Raw genomic sequence first — 21,457 nt, 5'->3', positions numbered from 1 at the left:
CGGTCCTGTGCAGTAGCCCCCTCCATACCAGAGAGTGATGCAGCCTGTCAGAATGCTCTCCATGGTACAACGATAGAAGTTTTCGAGTGTATTTGTTGACATACCAAATCTCTTCAAACTCCTAATGAAGTATAGTCGCTGTCTTGCCTTCTTTATAACTACATCGATATGTTGGGACCAGGTTAGATCCTCAGAGATCATGACACCCAGGAACTTAAAACTGCTCACTTCTGATCCCTCTTTGAGGATTGTTATGTGTTCCTTCGTCTACCCTTCCTGAAGTCCACAATCAGCTCTTTTGTCTTACTGACGTTGAGTGCCAGGTTGTTGCTGCGACACCACTCCACTCATTGGCATATCTCACTCCTGTACACCCTTCCGTCACCACCTGAGATTCTACCAGCATTTTTGTATCATCAGCAAATTTACAGATGGTATTCGAGCTATGCCCAGCCATGCAGTCATGGGTATAGACAGAGTAGAGCAGTGGGCTAAGCACACATCTTGAGATGCACCAGTGTTGATCGTCAGCGAGGAGGATATGTTATCACCAATCCGCACAGATTGTGGTCTTCTGGTTAGGAAGTCGAGGATCCAATTGCAGAGGGAGGTACAGAGGCCCAGGTTCTGTAACTTGCCAATCAGGATTGTGGGAATAATGGTATTATCTGCTATCCTCCACTTCGGGAGGAGAAGATGGTGGTGCAACACAGCTCACAGCGGTCGCTCTGGTGGTGATGTCTGTTAGTTGTCAAGTAGGGTGCCGTGCACAATCCTGATTTGATGGAGATGGATGTGAGAGCACAGAGGAACATCTGGTGAAACATCTGAAATGCCTGGTTTGCTGCTGCTGCTACTGTATGGTCCAGAATCTCCGGAGGAGAAGGCCCCAAATCCTCGGCTTTGCTTGTTGCTCGGCGGCCAGGGCGGAGTCAAAGCGCTCGGCAGAGATGGTGCTCGGTGTCGGAGGGGCTGGTCAGAGGCTCGAAGTTTTCGGACGGACTCAGAGTCCGCTGCGGTTGGGCTCTTCCAATGCATCGGCAAGTTTGCGGCGCTTGGAGGCTCATGGCAGGGAGAGTTTCTCCCTTCTACCGTCTGCGTGAGATGATGGGGCTATCAGGACTTTGAGACTTTTTTTACCGTGCCCATGGTCTGCTCTTTATCAAATTATGGTATTGCTTTGCACTGTTGTAACTTTATGTTATAATTATGTGGTTTTGTCAGTTTTAGTCTTGGTTTGTTCTGTGTTTTCTTGTGATATCATTCTGGAGGAACGTTGTATCATTTTTTTAATGCATGCATTTCTAAATGACAATAAACGAGGACTGTGTGTCCTTAGAATAGAATAGAATAGAATAGTACAGCACAGTACAGGCTCTTCGGCCCACAATGTTGTGCTGAACCTCAAATCCTGCCTCCCATATAAACCCCCACCTTAGATTCCTCCATATACCTGTCCAGTAGTCTCTTAAACTTCACTAGTGTATCTGCCTCCACCACTAACTCAGGCAGTGCATTCCACGCACCAACCACTCTCTGAGTAAAAGACCTTCCTCTAATATCCCCCTTGAACTTCCCACCCCTTACCTTAAAGCCATGACCTCTTGTATTGAGCAGTGGTGCCCTGGGGAAGAGGCACTGGCTATCCACTCTATCTATTCCTCTTATAATCTTGTACACCTCTATCATGTCTCCTCTCATCATCCTTCTCTCCAAAGAGTAAAGCCCTAGCTCCCTTAATCTCTGATCATAATGCATACTTTCTAAAGCAGGCAGCATTCTGGTAAATCTCCTCTGTACCCTTTCCAATGCTTCCACATCCTTCCTATAGTGAGGTGACCAGAACTGGACACAGTACTCCAGGTGTGGCCTAACCAGAGTTTTATAGAGCTGCATCATTACATCGCAACTCTTAAACTCTATCCCTCAACTTATGAAGGCTAACAGCCCATAAGCTTTCTTAACTACCCTATCCACCTGTGAGGCAACTGCCAGGGATATGTGGACATGTACCCCCAGATCCCTCTGCTCCTCCACACTACCAAGTATCCTGCCATTTACTTTGTACTCTGCCTTGGAGTTTGTCCTTCCAAAGTGTACCACCTCACACTTCTCCGGGTTGAACTCCATCTGCCACTTCTCAGCCCACTTCTGCATCCTATCAATGTCTCTCTGCAATCTTTGACAATCCTCTACACTATCTACAACACCACCAACCTTTGTGTCGTCTGCAAACTTGCCAACCCACCCTTCTACCCTCACATCCAGGTCGTTAATAAAAATCACGAAAAGTAGAGGTCCCAGAACAGATCCTTGTGGGACACCACTAGTCACAATCCTCCAATCTGAGTGTACTCCTTCCACCATCACCCTCTGCCTTCTGCAGGCAAGCCAATTCTGAATCCACCTGGCCAAACTTCCCTGGATCCCATGCCTTCTAACTTTCTGAATAAGCCTACTGTGTGGAACCTTGTCAAATGCCTTACTAAAATTCATATAGATCACATCCACTGCACTACCCTCATCTATATGCCTGGTCACCTCCTTAAAGAACTCTATCAGGCTTGTTAGACATGATCTGCCCTTCACAAAGCCATGCTGACTGTCCCTGATCAGACCATGATTCTCTAAATGCCCATAGATCCTGTCTCTAAGAATCTTTCCCACCACAGACGTAAGGCTCACTGGTCTATAATTTACCCGGACTATCCCTACTATCTTTTTTGAACAAGGGAACAACATTGGCCTCCCTCCAATCCTCCGGTACCATTCCCGGGGACAACGAGGACATAAAGATCCTAGCCAGAGGCTCAGCAATCTCTTCTCTCGCCTCGTGGAGCAGCCGGGGGAATATTCCGTCAGGCCCCGGGGACTTATCTGTCCTAATGTATTTTAACAACTCCAACACCTCCTCTCCCTTAATATCAACATGCTCCAGAACATCAACCTCACTCATATTGTCCTCACCATCATCAAGTTCCCTCTCATTGGTGAATACCGAAGAGAAGTATTCATTGAGGACCTCGCTCACTTCCACAGCCTCCAGGCACATCTTCCCACCCTTATCTCTAGTCGGTCCTACCTTCACTCCTGTCATCCTTTTTTCCTTCATATAATTGAAGAATGCCTTGGGGTTTTCCTTTACCCTACTCGCCAAGGCCTTCTCATGCCCCCTTCTTGCTCTTCTCAGCCCCTTCTTAAGCTCCTTTCTTGCTTCCCTATATTCCTCAATAGACCCATCTGATCCTTGCTTCCTAAACCTCATGTATGCTGCCTTCTTCCACCTGACTAGATTTTCCACCTCACTAGTCACCCATGGTTCCTTCACCCTACCATTCTTTATCTTCCTCACCAGGACAAATTTATCCCTTACATCCCGCAAGAGATCTCTAAACATCGACCACATGTCCATAGTACATTTCCCTGCAAAAACATCATCCCAATTCACACCCGCAAGTTCTAGCCTTATAGCCTCATAATTTGCCTTTCCCCAATTAAAAATTTTCCTGTCCTCTCTGTTTCTATCCTTTTCCATAATAATGTTAAAGGCCAGGGAGCGGTGGTCACTGTCCCCCAGATGCTCACCCACTGAGAGATCTGTGACCTGACCCGGTTCATTACCTAACACTAGATCTAGTATGGCATTACCCCTGGTCGGCCTGTCCACATACTGTGACAGGAATCTGTCCTGGACACACTTAACAAAATCTGCCCCATCTAAACCATTGGAACTAATCAGGTGCCAATCAATATTAGGGAAGTTAAAGTCACCCATGGTAACAACCCTGTTATTTTTGCACCTTTCCAAAATCTGCCTCCCAATCTGCTCCTCTGTATCTCTGCTGCTACCAGGCGGCCTATAGAATACCCCCAGTAGAGTAACTGCTCCCTTCCTGTTCCTGACTTCCACCCATACTGACTCAAAAGAGGATCCTGCTACATTACCCACCCTTTCTGTAGCTGTAATAGTATCCCTGACCAGTAATGCCACCCCTCCTCCCCTTATTCCCCCCTCTCTATCCCTTTTAAAGCACTGAAATCCAGGAATATTGAGAATCCATTCCTGCCCTGGTGCCAGCCAAGTCTCTGTAATGGCCACTGCATCATAATTCCATGTATGTATCCAAGCTCTCAGTTCATCACCTTTGTTCCTGATGCTTCTTGCATTGAGATACACACATTTCAGCCCTTCTGCCTTAGTGTCTTTACACCGTTTATTCTGCTTCTCTTTCCTCAAAGCCTCTCTATATGTTAGATCTGGCTTTACTCCATGCACTTCTTTCACTGCTCTATCGCTCTGGGTCCCATCTGGGTCCTCGCAAATTAGTTTAACCCTCCCGAACCATGCTAGCAAACCTAATTAGATTGTCCTCATTAAAAACCTAATTAGATAATCTAATCTAATCTCACTGCTGAGCTATAGTCAATAAACAGCATCCTGATATAGGTCTCTGTGTTGTCCACATGGTCTCATGCTGTGTGAATAGCCATTGAGATTGCATCTGCTGTTGACCTATGTGGCGACAGGCAAGTTGCAGTTGACCAACCTCTCAAAGCATTTCATCACTGTCAATGTCAGTGCTACCAGGCAATAGTCATTAAGGCAGATCACATTCTTCTTCTTAGGCACTGGTATAATTGTTGCCTTTTTGAAGCAATTGGGAACGTCCGCCTGTAGCAGTGAGAGGTTGAAAATGAATTATGTCATCTGGATTTGAGGGCCTGAGTTATGAGGGAGAGATCTGAAATACTGGAGACACAAGGAACTGCAGGTGACGGAATCTGGAGTGACAAGCAAAATGTTGGAGGAACTGTGTGGGGTCAGGCAGCACCTTTGAGAGAAATGGATAGTTGATGTTTCAATGTTGAATCTGAAAGAGTAGGAGGGTAGAGAGCAAGTCTAAAGAAATGAGAGGAAGGGATGGAGCAAGAACTGGCAAGCGATAGGTGGATCCAGGTGAGAAGGGGCAATAGGCAGAGGGAGGAGGGGAGAATGGAAACAGTGATGAAGGCTGTAAGGTTATGGGGGGAGGTAACAAGGGGCTGCAAATTATGCTGAAGAGTCCTGATGAAGGGCCGTCTCCTCTATTGTCGACTGTCCATTTCCCTCCATCGATGCTGTCTGGCCAGCTGAGTTGCTCCAGTGTCTTGTTTGTAGCTCAACATCTACCCTATCATACTTCTATAGGAATTTATGTAGTTCAATGACATTGCATTGCTTTCTTATCCTCCCTCATACCTCTCTGGATTTAATTCAATTGCACCTTTTCTGTAAATTCCATCAATCCATTGATACCTTTTCACATCCAGATTAAAGTTATCTAATTTTGATGGCAGAAGTAATTATTAGGTCCACCTGTGTACCTTGTTAATGCAAATACCTAATCAGCCAATCTTGTGGCAAAAACTCAATGCATACAAGCATGCAGACATGGTCAAGAGGTTCAGCTATTGTTTAGACCAAGCATCAGAATGGGGAAGAATGTGATACAAGTAACTTTGACCACGGAATGGTTGTTGGTGCCAGACAGGGTGGTTTGAGTAGCTCAGAAAGTGCAAATCTTCTGATGGCACAGTTAGCACAATGCTTTACAGTAGTGAGCCGGGTTCAATTCCCGCCGATGTCTGTAAGGAATTTGTACATTCTCCCGTGACTGCAATGGGTTTCCTCCAGCTGCTCCAGTTTCCTCCCACAGTCTAAAGATGTAACAATTGGTAGGTTAACTGATCATTGTAAATTGTCCTGTGGTTAGGCTATGGTTAATCAAGGGTTGCCGGATGGCGTAGCTCGAAGGGCCTCTCTGTGCTATATCTCAATAAATAAAAAAACAGTCACGAGTTTATAGAGAATGGTGCGAAAGACAAAAATTGCCCATGCTTGCGGCAGCTCTGTGGGCAAGAATGCCTTGATAACGAGAGGTCAGAGGAGAATGGTCAGATTGTTCCAAGCTGACGGTAACTTAAATAACTACACATTACATCAGTGGTGTGGGGAAGAATACCTCTGAACACACAACACATTGAACCTTGAAGTGGATGGGCTACAGCAGCAGAAGACCATGAACAGACACTTCACTGGGTACAGGAGGTACCTATTAACATGGCCACTGAGCGTAAAAGTTCATAACGAAAATGTGACCACACAGCTAACTTTCATATCATCTACCAATTCAAGAAATTAGATGGGTAATAAATCCCCGCAAGCAATGCCAACATAAACATTGAAAAAAATTCATGCAACAGAAATGCACAGAATAATCATTTATGGTTCATCAATACTTGTCTTGCTTGCATCTGGGTTACATGCTGCTAAATCTCACCTTATCGTAGTAATACCTAAGAGCTCGGCTCAACTTGTCATAGTTCATGTTGGTTTTATTCTTGCGCATTCCCCATAGCCGCGCTACCTCTTCCGCGTTCCGTAACTTGAACTCGCCATCCTTGGACGTCCAGCAGATGAGATCATTTTTGTTCTCATCCAGAAGCTGCCGCAGGAATTGCCACAGAGTTATCGAGTTGTCCATTGCTGAGCTGAAGGAGCCGAAATAGTCAATCGGTCAAGCAATTTTCACATGAAATATCAATAAGTCAAAGCAAAAATTATATTTACAAGTACCAAAACATAGCTGCAGTTGGTAACATTTGGGTCAACCTTCACAAAAAGTTCCTGCATCCACATTTATGATGGAAATCAACTATGTACTGTGTACCATTTTGGTTCCTCTGTTGTAGGAACGATGTGGTTAAACTGGAAAAAGTGCAAAAAAGGTATATGAGAAAGATGACAGGACTAGATGGCCTGAGTTATAGGCAGAAGTTGGCCAGGATAGGTACTTGTAAATTATAGTAATCTTTATATCTTCTCTATACTGCTGCTACAAAACAACAAATTTCAGGACATAGGTTAGTGATAAAATACCTGATTCTGATTCAATGTTACATTATACTTTCACATCAAAATTTTCTTCAATTGATATCAACAAGTTTATAGATCAGAATTCAATACACAACTCTACCATCTGTTCAAATGACTGCGATCAAAATTTTACTTCCAGTCGTTTTATTCCTTGAAGTAAATGTTGCAATAGGCTGTTGCCTGTCTATTTAGGACCTCCTTAATAAATGGGCAACATCCCTCACATTTCCTGACATCAGTATATCTTCCCTGATATTTATACCATCACCCACACCCACAGGATGCTGGCAAGGCCAGCAATGATTGCACATCCTAATTATTCTCAAGAAGACCATAAGATATAGGAGCAGAATTAGGCTATTTGGCCCATCGCACCTGATCTGCCACTTTATCATGGCTGATCCAATTTTCCTCTCAGCCCCAATCTCCTGTTTTCTGTCCGTATCCCTTCATGACCTCACCAATCAACAATCTATCAACCTCTGCCTTAAAGAAAAATAAAGGTTTAGCCTCCATAGCTGCCTGTGCCAAAGAATCCCACATTCACCACTCTCTGGCTAAAGAAATTCCTCCGTATCTCCATTCTAAAAGGACGGCCCTCTATTCTGAGGCTGTGTCCGCTGGTCTTAGATTCCCCAACATAGGAAAAATCCTCTCCACATCCACTCTATCAAGGCCTTTCACCATTCAATAAGTCTCGATGAGGTCATCCCTCAATCTTCCAAATTCTAGTGAATACAGGCCCAGAGCCATCAAATGCTCTTCTTATGACAAACCATTCAATCCTGGAGTTATTTTCATGAACCTCTTTTGAACCCACTCCAGTTTCAGCACATCCTTTCTAAGATAAGGGACCCAAACTTGTTCACAATACTCCAAGTGAGGCCTCACCAGTACTTTATAAAGTCTCAACATTACATCCTTGCTTTTATGTTCCAGTCCTCTTGAAATGAATGCTATCATTGCATTTGCCTTACTCACCACAGACTCAACCTGCAAATTAACCTTTAGGGAATCTTGCACAAGGACTTCCAAGTCCCACTGCACCTCAGTTTGTTGTATTTCTCTCCATTTAGAAAATAGTCAACCCTTTCATTTCTTTTACCAAAGTGCATGACCATACACTTACCAATACTATTCCATCTGCCATTTCATCGCCCATTCTCCCAATCTGTCTAATCCTTCTGCAGCCTGTCCACTTCCTCAAAACTACTTCTTCTACCTATGTTCATATTGTTTACAAACTTTGCAATAAAGCCTTCAATTCCATCATCTAAGTCATTGACATATAACATAAACAGAACCGGCCCCAACACAGACCCCTGTTGAACGCCATTAGTCATCAGCAGCCAGCCATTAAAGACTCCCTTTATTCTCACTCTTTGCCTCCTGCCAATCAGCCACTGACTTATCCATGCGAGAACCTTTCTTGTAAGACCATGGGTCTGTAGCTTGTTAAGCAGCCTCATGTGTGGCACCTTGTCAAAGGCCTTACGCAACATCAACTAATTCTCATTTGTAAACTCTGCTTATTACTTCTTCAAAAAATTCCAACAGATTTCTCAGGCAAGTTTTACCCTTGAGGAAACCATGCTGACTATGGCCTATTTTATCATATGCCTCCAAGTACCCTGAGACCTCATCCTTAATCATCTCCAACATCTTCCCAACCACTGAGGTTTTCTTTCTCCTGCCTCTCTCTCTTCTGGAAGAGTGGAGTAACATTTGCAATTTTTCAGTCTTTAGGAACCATTCCAGAATCTGGTGATTCTTGAAAGATCATTACTGATAACCCCACGATCTTTTCAGGTACCTCTTTCAGAACTCTGGGGTACACACCAGAGGTAGTAATGAGCCAGCATCTCCAACCCCTGTGTTCCTTCTGGAGAAAGTGCTTCACACTGCTGCTGGGCAAGGATTTCCAGGATTTAAACCAAATGATGTTGTAGGAAAAGCGATATATTTTCAAATCATAAAGACCTGCTGTAGAAGATGCAGCATTTCCATTCATTTAGGTGGTAACGGTTCAACGATGGGTAAATCCTTAGAGATACCAGAACCGCATTACACCAGTTATGAAAGGAGTAAATGTTTAAGGCACAATGAGATAAGTAGTAATTAATGGCAATGATCTCAATTCAAGAGACCATTTTATCTAGGGATACAAAAGACTGCAGATATTGAAATCTGAAGCTCCAAACAAACTGCTGGAGATTAGCTTATCGAGCAGCATCTGTGAGGGAAAAGGAACTGTCCACATTTTGGGTCAAGACCCTGCATCAGATTATCTGTGGCACCATTTAAACCAGGGCTGCCATTGTTTACTATGCAGGTAAATTAAGAGTAATACGCATTAGACCAAAGCAACCACGCCATTCCCACGACAATGAATCAAAAACCCTACTGTCATTATAAGGACATAACAAATAGAAGCAGTAATAAGGCCATTTGACCCATCCATTCACTTACATCATGGCTGATCTTTTATCCTTCCTGTATCGATTTCCACAATCCGCGTAATATCTAAACACATTGGTCTATATTTTAAATATGCTCGAGCTGAGTACAATGTTCCCTGAAGGGATTGTTTATTGGTGGGTCCACAGGAATAAACAAGAAAGAGGCTGATCTGAGATCCACATATGTGGAACGTTTGGGCGGATTCCCTTAATGGAGAACATCCATGCGTGACCTTGTTTAACCTGGGGAGGCTGATACGTGGCCAACCTGTCCTTGAGAGATTAGGGTCAGGATCCAGTGGCATTGAGTGCAAGACGACCCGGGACCCTTCACTGCTGCATCCTTCCTTCACCTACGCTGCTGTTGTGATGTGTCATCACCTTCCACCAGCTCCACTGTTGAGGTCTTGGTTCACTCTGTGTGAAACCTTCCCCTCGACCTTACCACCATGGATACGTCCAGCAGCTCTTGGGCTGTATTAGAACATAGAATAGTACAGCACAGTACAGGCCCTTCGGCCCACAATGTTGTGCCAACCCTCAAACCCTGCCTCCCATAAAAGCCCCCACCTTAAATTCCTCCATATACCTGTCCAGTAGTCTCTTAAACTTCACTAGTGTATCTGCCTCCACCACTGACTCAGGCAGTGCATTCCATGCACTAACCACTCTCTGAGTAAAAAACCTTCCTCTAATATCCCCCTTGAACTTCCCACCCCTTAACTTAAAGCCATGTCCTCTTGTATTGAGCAGTGGTGCCCTGGGGAAGAGACACTGGCTATCCACTCTATCTATTCCTCTTATAATCTTGTATACCTCTATCATGTCTCCTCTCTATTCCTTCTTCTCTCCAAAGAGTAAAGCCCTAGCTTCCTTAATCTCTGATCATAATGCATACTTTCTAAAGCAGGCAGCATTCTGGTAAATCTCCTCTGTACCCTTTCCAATGCTTCCACATCCTTCCTATAGTGAGGTGACCAGAACTGGACACAGTACTCCAGGTGTGGCCTAACCAGAGTTTTATAGAGCTGCATCATTACATCGCGACTCTTAAACTCTATCCCTCGACTTATGAAGGCTAACACCCCATAAGCTTTCTTAACTACCCTATCCACCTGTGAGGCAACTTTCAGGGATCTGTGGACATGTACCCCCAGATCCCTCTGCTCCTCCACACTACCAAGTATCCTGCCATTTACTTTGTACTCTGCCTTGGAGTTTGCCCTTCCAAAGTGTACCACCTCACACTTCTCTGGGTTGATCTCCATCTGCCACTTCTCAGCCCGCTTCTGCATCCTATCAATGCCTCTCTGCAATCTTTGACAATCCTCTACACTATCTGCAACACCACCAACCTTTGTGTCATCTGCAAACTTGCCAACCCACCCTTCTACCCTCACATCCAGGTCGTTAATAAAAATCATGAAAAGTAGAGGTCCCAGAACAGATCCTTGAGGGACACCACTAGTCACAATCCTCCAATCTGAATGTACTCCCTCCACCACCACCCTCTGCCTTCTGCAGGCAAGCCAATTCTGAATCCACCTGGCCAAACTTCCCTCTGCAGGCTCTGAAAACCTTCCTCACTGTCTACTACGTTTCCAATCTTTGTATCATCAGCAAATTTGCTGATCCAATTTAGCACATTATCATCCAGATCATTGATATAGATGACAAATAACAATGGACCCAGCACTGATCCCTGTGGCGCACCACTAGTCACAGGCCTCCACTCGGAGAAGCAATTCTCTACCACCACTCTCTGGCTTCTTCCATCGAGCCAATGTCTAATCCAGTTTACCACCTCTCCATGTATACCTAGCGACTGAGTTTTCCTAACTAACCTCCCATGCGGGACTGCCTGCACACATCCTCAAACTGCGTCGGATCGTTGACACAAACAGGGCATTTCACTGTATATTTCAATGTCGATGTAACAAGCAAAGCTAATCTTTGAGACTGTGGCTCCTGGTTTTAGATACCAGAGTCAGAGGAAACATCAACCCTATGCTTTACATGTCAAGTCCCATTAGAACTTCAAAGATCGTAATGAGATAATTTTCCATTCACTGGTTTGTACAAAGTGGATGCCTTTCACTTCAGATTGAACCAAAATACTACCCAATTCTCCAAAGCAGCCAGTGAAACTGTACAGCAGTGACACAAGGAAACAGCAACAAAAAAGATGGAATAGCATAAAACACATTGTCAGAGCACATAGTTGTTTTGCAGGCATCCGAAGTACTATGGCAACATGCGTCAGTCAATCGATTGGTGATGCCCTTCAGATGATCGCAGGTTCAACTCCCACACCAGAGACTTTGAGCACTGTAATTTGAATGGAAGTATGCGTTTGAATTACGTGTTGAGCCAGAATCCTGACTGATCTTGCAAGTAAATGGTTAGCATCTAGAAATCCAACAAATGTGAGTCTGGGTTTTGAAATTAGTGCAGCACGGAGAGTCAGAGACATAATTCAGGCCACCTGCCCTGCACTGAACAGAGATGGCCAATCAGCCCTGCAAACTCTTCCTTCTCAAGTGAAAACTCCAGGTGGACTCTACAGTGCTGGAGGCTGGCTCAGAGAAGAAGAGCTGAGGGCAGCCTGCGTTATGAGGGGGGAGTGCTGAGGGAGGGCTGCACTGAAGGGATGTAATGTGTGTGAGGGAGTTGCTGAGGGAGCTTCATACAAGTGGAGGGAAGTGTTGAGGGGCTTGTTTTGTTTCTGCTATTCTGTCGAACAATTTAGCACCGGAACGTGTGGCGCCACTTGTGGGCTGCCCCGAGCACATTCTTTGGTTGACACAATGGGCAGTTTTCATTAGCTGTTACAAAGTCTTCCTCCTCGTCACAGTGCAGTTTCCATACCACACAGTGATGCAGCACGAGGAATTCTGCAGATGCTGGAAATTCAAGCAACACACATCAAAGTTGCTGGTGAACACAGCAGGCCAGGCAGCATCTCTAGGAAGAGGTACAGTCGACGCTTCAGGCTGAGACCCTTCGTCAGGACTCAAGAGATTTGAAAGTGGGAGGGGGAGGGGGAGAGGGAGATCCAAAATGATGGGAGAAGACAGGAGGGTGAGGGATGGAGCCAAGAACTGGACAGGTGATAGGCAAAAGGGATATGAGAGGATCATGGGACAGGAGGCCCGGGGAGAAAGAAAAGCGGGGGGACCCAGAGGATGGGCAAGGGGTATAGTCAGAGGGACAGAGGGAGAAAAAGGAGAGAGAGAGAAAGAATGTGTGTATAAAAATAAATAACGGATGGGGTACGAGGGGGAGGTGGGGCATTAGCGGAAGTTAGAAAGGTCAATGTTCATGCCATCAGGCTGGAGGCTACCCAGACGGAATATAAGGTGTTGTTCCTCCAACATGATACAGCATGTTAGGATGCTCTCTACTGTGCATCTGTAGAAGGTCGTAAGTATTAATGTGCATCATCAAGCTTTCTTCAGCCTCCTCAGAAATTAGAGGCAGTGGTGAGCTTTCCTGATTGTGCGGATGTGTTCTGGGACCTTGAGAGGTTGTGCGAGATGTGCACTCCCAGGAGTGTGAAACTGCTGCTGATACAAAGAGGGTTGTGAGTGGTGCGATTCTCCTGAAGTCGATAACTATTGCTTTTGTCTTGCTAGCACAGAGAAAGAGGTTATTTGCCTGGCACCAGGCCTTGAGCTCTTGCACTGTGTAAACTGCCTCATCACTGTTGGTATGAGCCCCATCACTGTGGTATCATTGGTAAACTCGCCAATGTGTTGCACAGAGGTGTATTTAGACCCAGAGGTAAGAGTTTGTTCAGCAAGGTCTGTGGGACAATAGTGTTGTATGCCAAACTGAAATCCAGAAGGAGCATTCTGACGTAAGTGCCTTTGCTTTCTCAGTGTGTCAGGACCAGGTTCAAGACAGATGCTATGGCGTTTGTCGTAGGATGGTTCTGTCAGTAGGCATATTGGTGAGTGTCAGTGTGGCAGGAATGGAGTTTGTGCTGTGCGTCACTATAGGCCATCGAAAACATTTCATGATGGTTGGCATCAGTGCCACCGGGCGGTAGTCATTTGGCATCAGTGCCACCGGGCGGTAGTCATTTAGTTGTGAAGGTGTAGAGTTCCTTGGACAGAACTGACGCTGGCTGATTGGAAACATGTGGGGCCATCAGCCTGGATTAGTGAAGTGTTGAAGATGTCCTTGAACATTCAGAATCAAGCAGCAAAGGGGCCGCTTTATGGATTGTAGCAGAGCATAATTCAAGGGGGCCAGAGAGGTTGGAAGTCTGAGACAGGATATTTGAGGAAGGAAGCTGAATTCACAGCTTGGGAACTGGCTCCCTTTAACTTAAGCTGAAGGAGGCCTCACTTGTCTTAAATGCCCCAACGATTATCGGCCAATTATATTCAGACCTACTGTGATGAAGTGAGAGCCTGATCATGGCTGGAATTAACTCCTGCCCAAGCAAGGACCCGAACCCACTTTGGCTCTCTTTTTCCACTACTTATTTAATTTAAATAGTGTTCTCCTTATTGTAATTTATAGTATATTTTTTCTGTATTGCACAGTACTGCTGCAGCAAAGCAACAAATTTAAAGACATATGTCAGCGATAATAAACTTTCGGACTCTTCACAAGTAGTGTGGGCTGCTCCCCATGCACATCCCCCAGTGGAGGACCCTGAAGCACGATCCCAGACTCTGAGGCGTCTGCAGTAACTTCCTGTTTGGTTTTTGCAAAGTTTTCCAAAGAAGCTTCATTACAAGGCTTATAAACATGGCACTAGACGTTGAGATTTCTAAGCTACTTTTACCATTCGTGGCCTAAGCCTTTGGTGACTTAGTCAAAGGGCTGGGAGGAATGTCACCCCTCTAATTACTCAGTATTCCCATTTTCAAGTACGTGTACAATCTTGTCATCAAGTGGCAATCTTGGTAAGGGGGAGTGAAGGACTTCAGGGCAGTGGAGCAACAGCAAGATATCTCAAGTCACCATTTGAATGCCTAACTTGGCCAGATATTAATGCTTGGTCTCCTTGCAAAATGGGTACAACTTGGGAAACTTCATTCTGAGTCAGAAGCTTGTGGGTTTGAAACTATTCCAGCGACTTGAGTGATAAATCTATTTTCAGCAGAGTTCTAAAGTGGTCTTCCAAAGTTCAAACTTCAAAGTTCAAAGTAAATCTATCGAAGTACATATATGTCACCATACACAATGCAGAGATTTGTTTCCTTGCGGGCATACTCAGTAAATCCAAGAATCTTATTAGAATCAATGGAAGACCGCACCCAACAGGGGAAACAACCAACCAGCAAAAGACAACAAATTTGAAAATGCAAAAGAAAAACAATTCAAAGGTCAAAGTACATTTATTATGTATACTATACAACCCTGAAATTTGTTTCCTTACAGGCAGCACAAAACAAAGAAACTCAATAGAACCCAATAAAAAAGACCATCAAACATCCAATGTGCAGATAAACAAAACAAATCATGCAAGCAATAGAAGTGAGCAAACAACATTCAGAACTGAAGGTCAAAAAGTGAATCCACAGCCACGAAGCAGTGACAGATGATCCAGGAGCCCGTTAGTTGCAGGCCACAGCCTCAGTTCAGCACAGAGTAAACCCTGCCAAGCAGCAAGCTGAACACTGGCCTGTTCCTCTCCTCCAGCCCCAACACCTTGACCTTTCTATTTAGCGCAGTGCTTAAATCAGCCAAACAATGAGCATTTGTCTGAGAGCAAGCAGTTTCTCGCTCTCAGACCCAGGTCCAGCCACTTCAATAAGTTCTCAGACCCGGGACCCGCTGCCTCTTCAGCAAATTCCTGATGTTTCCAATCTGGTCTGGCACTTAAACTGGTCAAACATTAGCTTGTTCTTTGCTGTCTAGCCCAGCCCCCAGCACCTCAATTTAGCCTGTACACACAATGCTGTAACCATCCTGCACCTAAATGCCAGGCTGTACAGGTCATTCAAAAGCCCAGCTCTGAAAGGGAAGTTGCAGGCTATTGATCGCAGTGATCATTTTTGAAAAAAATGTTATTAAGAAAGTAGTTAGAGGTTTGTTTGCTGCCAGCAAGTCATCACTGTGTTACACCAGTGCCACCTTAAACCACAGCTTATTGTTTATTTATTAATACATCAATAAGCAATAAAAATCAAGAACATGAGATGGAAGAGTCCTTGAATTGAGTCCATAGGTTGTTGAATGAGAAGCTAACAGCTCTAGAACGAGGTTTTGAATACATTGAAGTACGGGTAAGAGGGCTGTGGTTGAATTCAGTTTTCTGATTGGACATTTACTTGAGGGGAAACATTTAATTCTTTGGTACTGAGTACTACTGAGGCTTTGAGATGTTCCTCTGTTATCTGTACAAAGCAATCCATAAGACATAGAAGCAGAATTAGGCCATTCAGCCCATCGAGACTGCTCTGCCATTTCAGCATGGCTGATCCCAGATCCCACTTAACCCCATGCACCAGCCTTCTTGCCATATCCTTTGATGCCCTGACCGATCAGCAAACTATCAACTTCCCCCTTAAATATACCCACAGACTTAGCTTCCACCGCAGTCTGTGGCAGAGTATTCAACGGATTCACTACTCTCTGGCTAAAAAAATTCCTTCTCCCTCCTTACTCTAAAAGGTCATTCCCCAATTCTGAGGCTGTGTGCTGTGGTTCTGTATACCCCCGCCGTAAGAAACATCCTCTTCACAACCACCCTTTCAACATCGGTAGGTTTCAATGAGATCCCTCCGCATTCTTCTAAATTCCAGTGAGTACAGCCCCAAAGCTGCCAATCACTCCTTATATGTTAACCCTTTCATTCCCAGAATCATCCTCGTGAACCTCCTCTGGACTCTCTCCAATGACAACACATTCTTTCTGAGATATGGGGCCCAAAACTGTTGACAATACTCCAAGTGCGGACTGACTAATGTCTTATAAAGGCTTAGCATTATCTCCTTGCTTTTATCATCTATTCCCCTTGAAATAAATGCCAACATTGCATTTGCCTGCTTTACCACAGACTCAACCTGTAAATTAAACTTCTGGGGGTCTTGTGTAAGGACTCCTAAGTCCTTTTGCACCTCTGATGTTTGAACCTTCTCCTCATTTAGATAATAATCTACACTATTGTTCCTTTTAGGAAAATGCCTCTCCCCTCTCTGGCAGCAGAGTGATCCCACCAGCGATCAAAGGGCAGGGAGCCGGCCCTCACCTTCTGCATTCACCTCGATGTTTCAATCTCCCTCGTCACTTTAATTAGTGAACAACGGAAGCTTTAATCTGCGAAATGGAGTTGAACATTGGCTCACACACCCCCCACAGCCTCTCACCACGAGGTTCGTTCACGCTGCCTCTGCTTCCCAGAATCCTCTGCTGAATCACCCAAACAATCTCCAAACTGCAAATCACAAGCTCCAACAATTCCAGAATCACATTCAAGATGAAAAACAAACATAAAAAAAACATAAAAGAAGTGAAATATATGGTTTCTTGGTCTATCCAGAAGACGTCAACCATGGGAGTGTTATACGTAGGCACCGTCTTGAATGGAAGTGTGAGTTCTGAGGCTCCTGTACCTTCTTCCTGACGATAGCAGTAAGAAGACATCGTGACCAGGGTGGTGGGTGTACCTGATGATAAATACTACTTTCCTGCGACAGCACTCCACGTAGATGTCTGGTCAATGGAGGGTTTTACCCCTGATGTACTGGGCTGTATCCACTGCATTTTGCAAGATTTTCCATTCAAGGCATTGGTGTTTCCATACCAGGTTGTAATGCAACCAGCCCATGTACTCTCCACCACACATCTATAGAAGTTTGTCAAAGTTTTAAACGTCATGCCATATCTTTGCAAAATTCTAAGGAAGTAGAGGTGCTGCTGTACCTTTTTTTCATAATTGCACTTAAATGCTAGGCCCAGGACAGGTCCTCAAAGATAACACTGAGGAATTTAGGAGGAGTCCACTAAGACTGACAATGAAAGTATTTTTTATTAGTTTTGTTTTCTGGAGTGCACATATCACTAAAAAGGCCCCAGCATTTATTGCCCAGCTCAATCTGCCCTCAGTGATGTCAGCTTCTTCAATTGTTGCGTCCCACAGTGCTGTTGGGCAGGAAATTCTGGGATTTACATCCAGGGATGGTGAAGTATTTCCAGGTCAGGCTAGAGTCGGACTTGAAGTGGAATGTGCTGGTAGCAGTGTCCTCACATGCCTTCTGCTCTTCTCCTTGGTGGTCAATGCTGTGGGAAGACTGGGTGTTGTTGGAGTAGCCTGAACCAACTGCAGTGCATTTTGTCAAAGCCAGGCAGTGCCATTTAAGCCACTTCTCCCCATACGGCCATAAGTCATGTGAGCGGTATTAAGTCAATCAGCCCACCATTCCATCATGGCTGATGTTCTCTCTCAACCCAATTCTCATGCCTTCTCTCCATAACCTTTGATAACCTTACTAATTAAGTACCTATTAACGTCCACTTTACATATACCCAGTGACTTGGCCTCCAAAGCCCCTTGATTCCTCCAAATTCCACAGGTTCAGGCTAAAGAAATTCCTCCTCTTCTCTGTTTAAAAGGGACATCCTTCTATTCTGAGGCTGTGCCCTCTGGTCCCATTCTCTTCCATTACTGGAAACATCCTTTGGACATCTACTCTGTCTCTGTCTTTCAAAATCAATGAGATTTCCCCCCTCATTCTTCTAAACTCCAGCGAATAAAGGACATCAAATGCTCCTCATATATTAACATTCCTCATTCCCGGGATTATTCTTGTAAATTTCCTCTGGACCTTTTACAATGCTAGCACATCCTTTCTTAGATATGAGGCCCAAAACTGCTCACAATACTCCAAATAAGGCCTGACCAACACCTTGTAAAGTTTCAGCATTACCTGCTTGCTTTTATATTCTAGTCCTCTCGAAATGAATGCTAACATTGCGCTTGCCTTCCTCACCACCAACTCAGTCTGAAGTAGTTACAAAGAAGAGCCTTGCATCCATAAGGCAATTATCTATGATGGCGTACTTTGACAAGAAAGGTCCATGGAGACACAGTGGAAGATAAGTACAACTTCCCATAACTCAGGAGTCAACTGTCAACAAAAACGAAAATCACCACCTCGTTCATGAACCAGCGTAGTCTTTGGTCGACTGAGGAAAAGGGTATTACGTGGAACATAGAACTGTACAATACAGGGAAAGGCCATTCGGCCCACAATATCTATGATGAACAGAAGCCAAATTGAACACATCGGCTGCAGCCTGTGTGTGATCCATATCCCTCCACTCCCTGCATCTTCTAAAAACCCACAGTCGCATCTGCATTCATCACCGCACCTGGTAGCCTGTTCTAAGCACCTGTCACTCTCCATCTAAAAGAACTTGTCCCACACATCTCCTTTAAACTTTCACTCTATCACTTTAAAAGCATGTCCTCTACTACCTGACATTTCTAGCCCAAGGATGAAAAGATTTCTGACTGTCTACCTTATCTATTGTCTCTCATAACATTATAAACTTCTATCAAGTCTCCCTTCGGTCTCAGAAATTCCAGAGGAAACAACCCAAGTTTGTCTCGAGATTGCCTCAGAGCCAATAGAAAACACATAATCTATTGGTCAGCTACAAACCTTGACTTCGTGTATGATTTTGAGACATATATTACCGAAAACGTCAGAGACAAGTTCAATCCTGAATGCAAGTTTGTACATTCTCTTTGTGATCACACAGGCATCTTTCAAATTATTAAGTTTACATCTGACATCACAAACAGATGCGAGTAGTTTATCATAAATTACTCTTAGTTTAGGTAGGACAGTATCGTACGGGCCCTTTGGCCTATGGTGTTGTGCCAACTGTTTAACCTGCTGCAAGATCATTTAATGCTTCCCTCCTATGTAGCCCTCCATCTTTCTTTCATCCATATGTATATCTAACAGTCTCTTAAGTGTCCCTCACGTACCTGCCTCCATCATCAACCCCGGCAGTGCACTCCATGGACTTACCAATCTCTGTAAAAAACCTATTTCTGACATCCTCCACCTATACTGGTTTCCAATCACCTTAGAAGTACTGTATGTCATCTCGTATCAGCCATTGCCACCCACTGATGTCCACTCTATCTATGTGCCTTACCTCATTCAATCTTTCCTCTTAAGACACGTTCTCTATTCTAGGCAGCATCCTGGTAAACCTCCTCTGCACCCTCTCTGGAGCATCCACATCCAGAATAAGGTGACCAGAACTGAGGCAAAAGAATCAAAGGGGAGGTGATGGACATGCACGCCAGTTTCAGAATGTGCTGAGGGCAGCCCACAAGTCATGCCATGCTTCTGGCACCAACTTAGCATGTCCACAACTAACTAACCCCTACTGAAAGGTATGTCTTTGGAATACGGGAGGAAACCTGAGAAACCAGAGGAATCCTGTGTGATCCCGGGGAGAATACACATGCTCCTTCCAGACAATGACAGAATTGAATCCCATTCGCTGCCACCATAATAGCAGTATGCCACCCCAAATGGCAATTGGGACATACTCTTGGATTTCCATAAACCATTGTCTGAAGCAGAGTTCCCTAATGTACCTCTTACATAAATAGTTCTGCTAAGTTAAGACCCACACAATACGGACTCGCAAAGGTATATAGTTTCAAACTTCTTGCCAATCCAAAACACCTCAACTGGATCACCGTTTTATCCTTCTATGTTCAAGTTAATGCAAGTCCTCATTTAACTATTTTAGCCCATATCATTCTGGCAAAACCATGCGATGTTCATAGAATAATTAAGCAAAGAAACAAATTGTTCACCCCAGCTGATCCAAGCTAACCACCATACCCCATCCAAGCTGGTCCCATTTGCCAGCATCTCACCCATAACTTTCTAAACTTTTCCTATGCACGTACCACAACCCACTGCCCTTTTAAAAGTTGTGATTGTACCTTCCTCAACCACTTCTTCAGGCAGCTCATTCCATATAAATACCACCCTTGGTGTAAATAAAGTTGCCCCTCAGTTTCCTATTAAATCTCTCCCCTCTCTCCTCAATTTCTTGATGCCTCAATGCTGGAGAAGAGACTCTACCTACGCCTCTCATCACTTTATACATAACCTCCCTTATTTATTCTCTTGTACTTTCTTCTTCTTTGTGCCACCACCAATATTTAAATTTTAATAAAACTAGTCATTCTCTTGTCACCCTTGTGGGAGTTTGCTGCATTCAAATTAGTTGCTACTTTTCTCTCATTAAAGCAGAGATTACACCTCAAAAATATTTAATTGGCTACGTAATGTATTTAAATATTTGAAGAAGACATGAAGAATATCTTACAAATTCAAGTCTTTAGTTAATTCTCTCTCTCGTACCATGGACAACCACTTCTCCATCTACACGAATAAGACTTGAAGTTTAGCAGGAGAATCCATCTTACCTCTTGTGGCTGGGCCCAGTGTCCCTTAGGGGCTTGGAGACTAAAGCTCACTTTGCGTTGTCGTGGGCAATGCCCTTGTTTCCAAGCCAGCAGGAAATCCCCTGGTGCCTCCTGCGCCCTATTAGACCAGGTGACACCAGAAAAGCAAGCAAAAGGTCCCCGTCAAGTGGATGCCTGCTTCAAGACACCGTTGCAAACACAGCTCCAGTAAAATGTATGCTGCTAATTTCTGAAGGCATTGAAAAAGGAGCAGAGTGATTTCCTTTGCCCAGCTCTGCATCACAAGCCATCAGCTTGTGAATGACGTGCATAATTGCACAAAAGCAGTACAAATACAGCTTTATTAACCATCCCTACAGCAGGATGTCCTTGAAGTGAAGTGGCTTTTTACACCTTTATTCTGGCCATGCTCAAAACACCATGCCTTCAATAGCTGTTGCTTCAGTTGTCCCTGGAGGTAAAATTTTGCCTTTTGTATCTATGCTGAAATGAACCTTAGTTTTGTGGGTTCCTCAATATGTATTATTTCCTCAGTAACCTGTAGTAACAACATTCACTGTATTGATCGATGGAACTGTGAATTAAATTGTATATTCAGAACTTAGAACACTACAGCACAGAACAGGCCCTTCGGCATGTGATGTTCCAATCTTA

General features: G+C 44.4%; 1 protein-coding gene across 2 annotated transcripts in view; it reads right to left on the bottom strand.

The window, feature by feature from the left end:
• The window catches only part of LOC134356622 (ETS domain-containing protein Elk-1-like), a 177,362-nt gene that overhangs the window by 48,387 nt on the left and 107,518 nt on the right, over positions 1-21,457 (bottom strand). For both annotated transcript variants that reach the window (XM_063067566.1, XM_063067567.1), the window contains exon 2: positions 6,321-6,531. In XM_063067566.1, coding sequence (XP_062923636.1) covers positions 6,321-6,524 — 204 coding nt within the window. In that variant the 5' untranslated portion in view covers positions 6,525-6,531. The remainder of the gene's footprint in view (positions 1-6,320; positions 6,532-21,457) is intronic.

Source organism: Mobula hypostoma, chromosome 15, assembly GCF_963921235.1.
Source record: "Mobula hypostoma chromosome 15, sMobHyp1.1, whole genome shotgun sequence".
In the NCBI taxonomy this organism is placed as follows: Eukaryota; Metazoa; Chordata; class Chondrichthyes; order Myliobatiformes; family Myliobatidae; genus Mobula; species Mobula hypostoma.
This window is presented reverse-complemented; position numbering and strand designations above follow the sequence as displayed.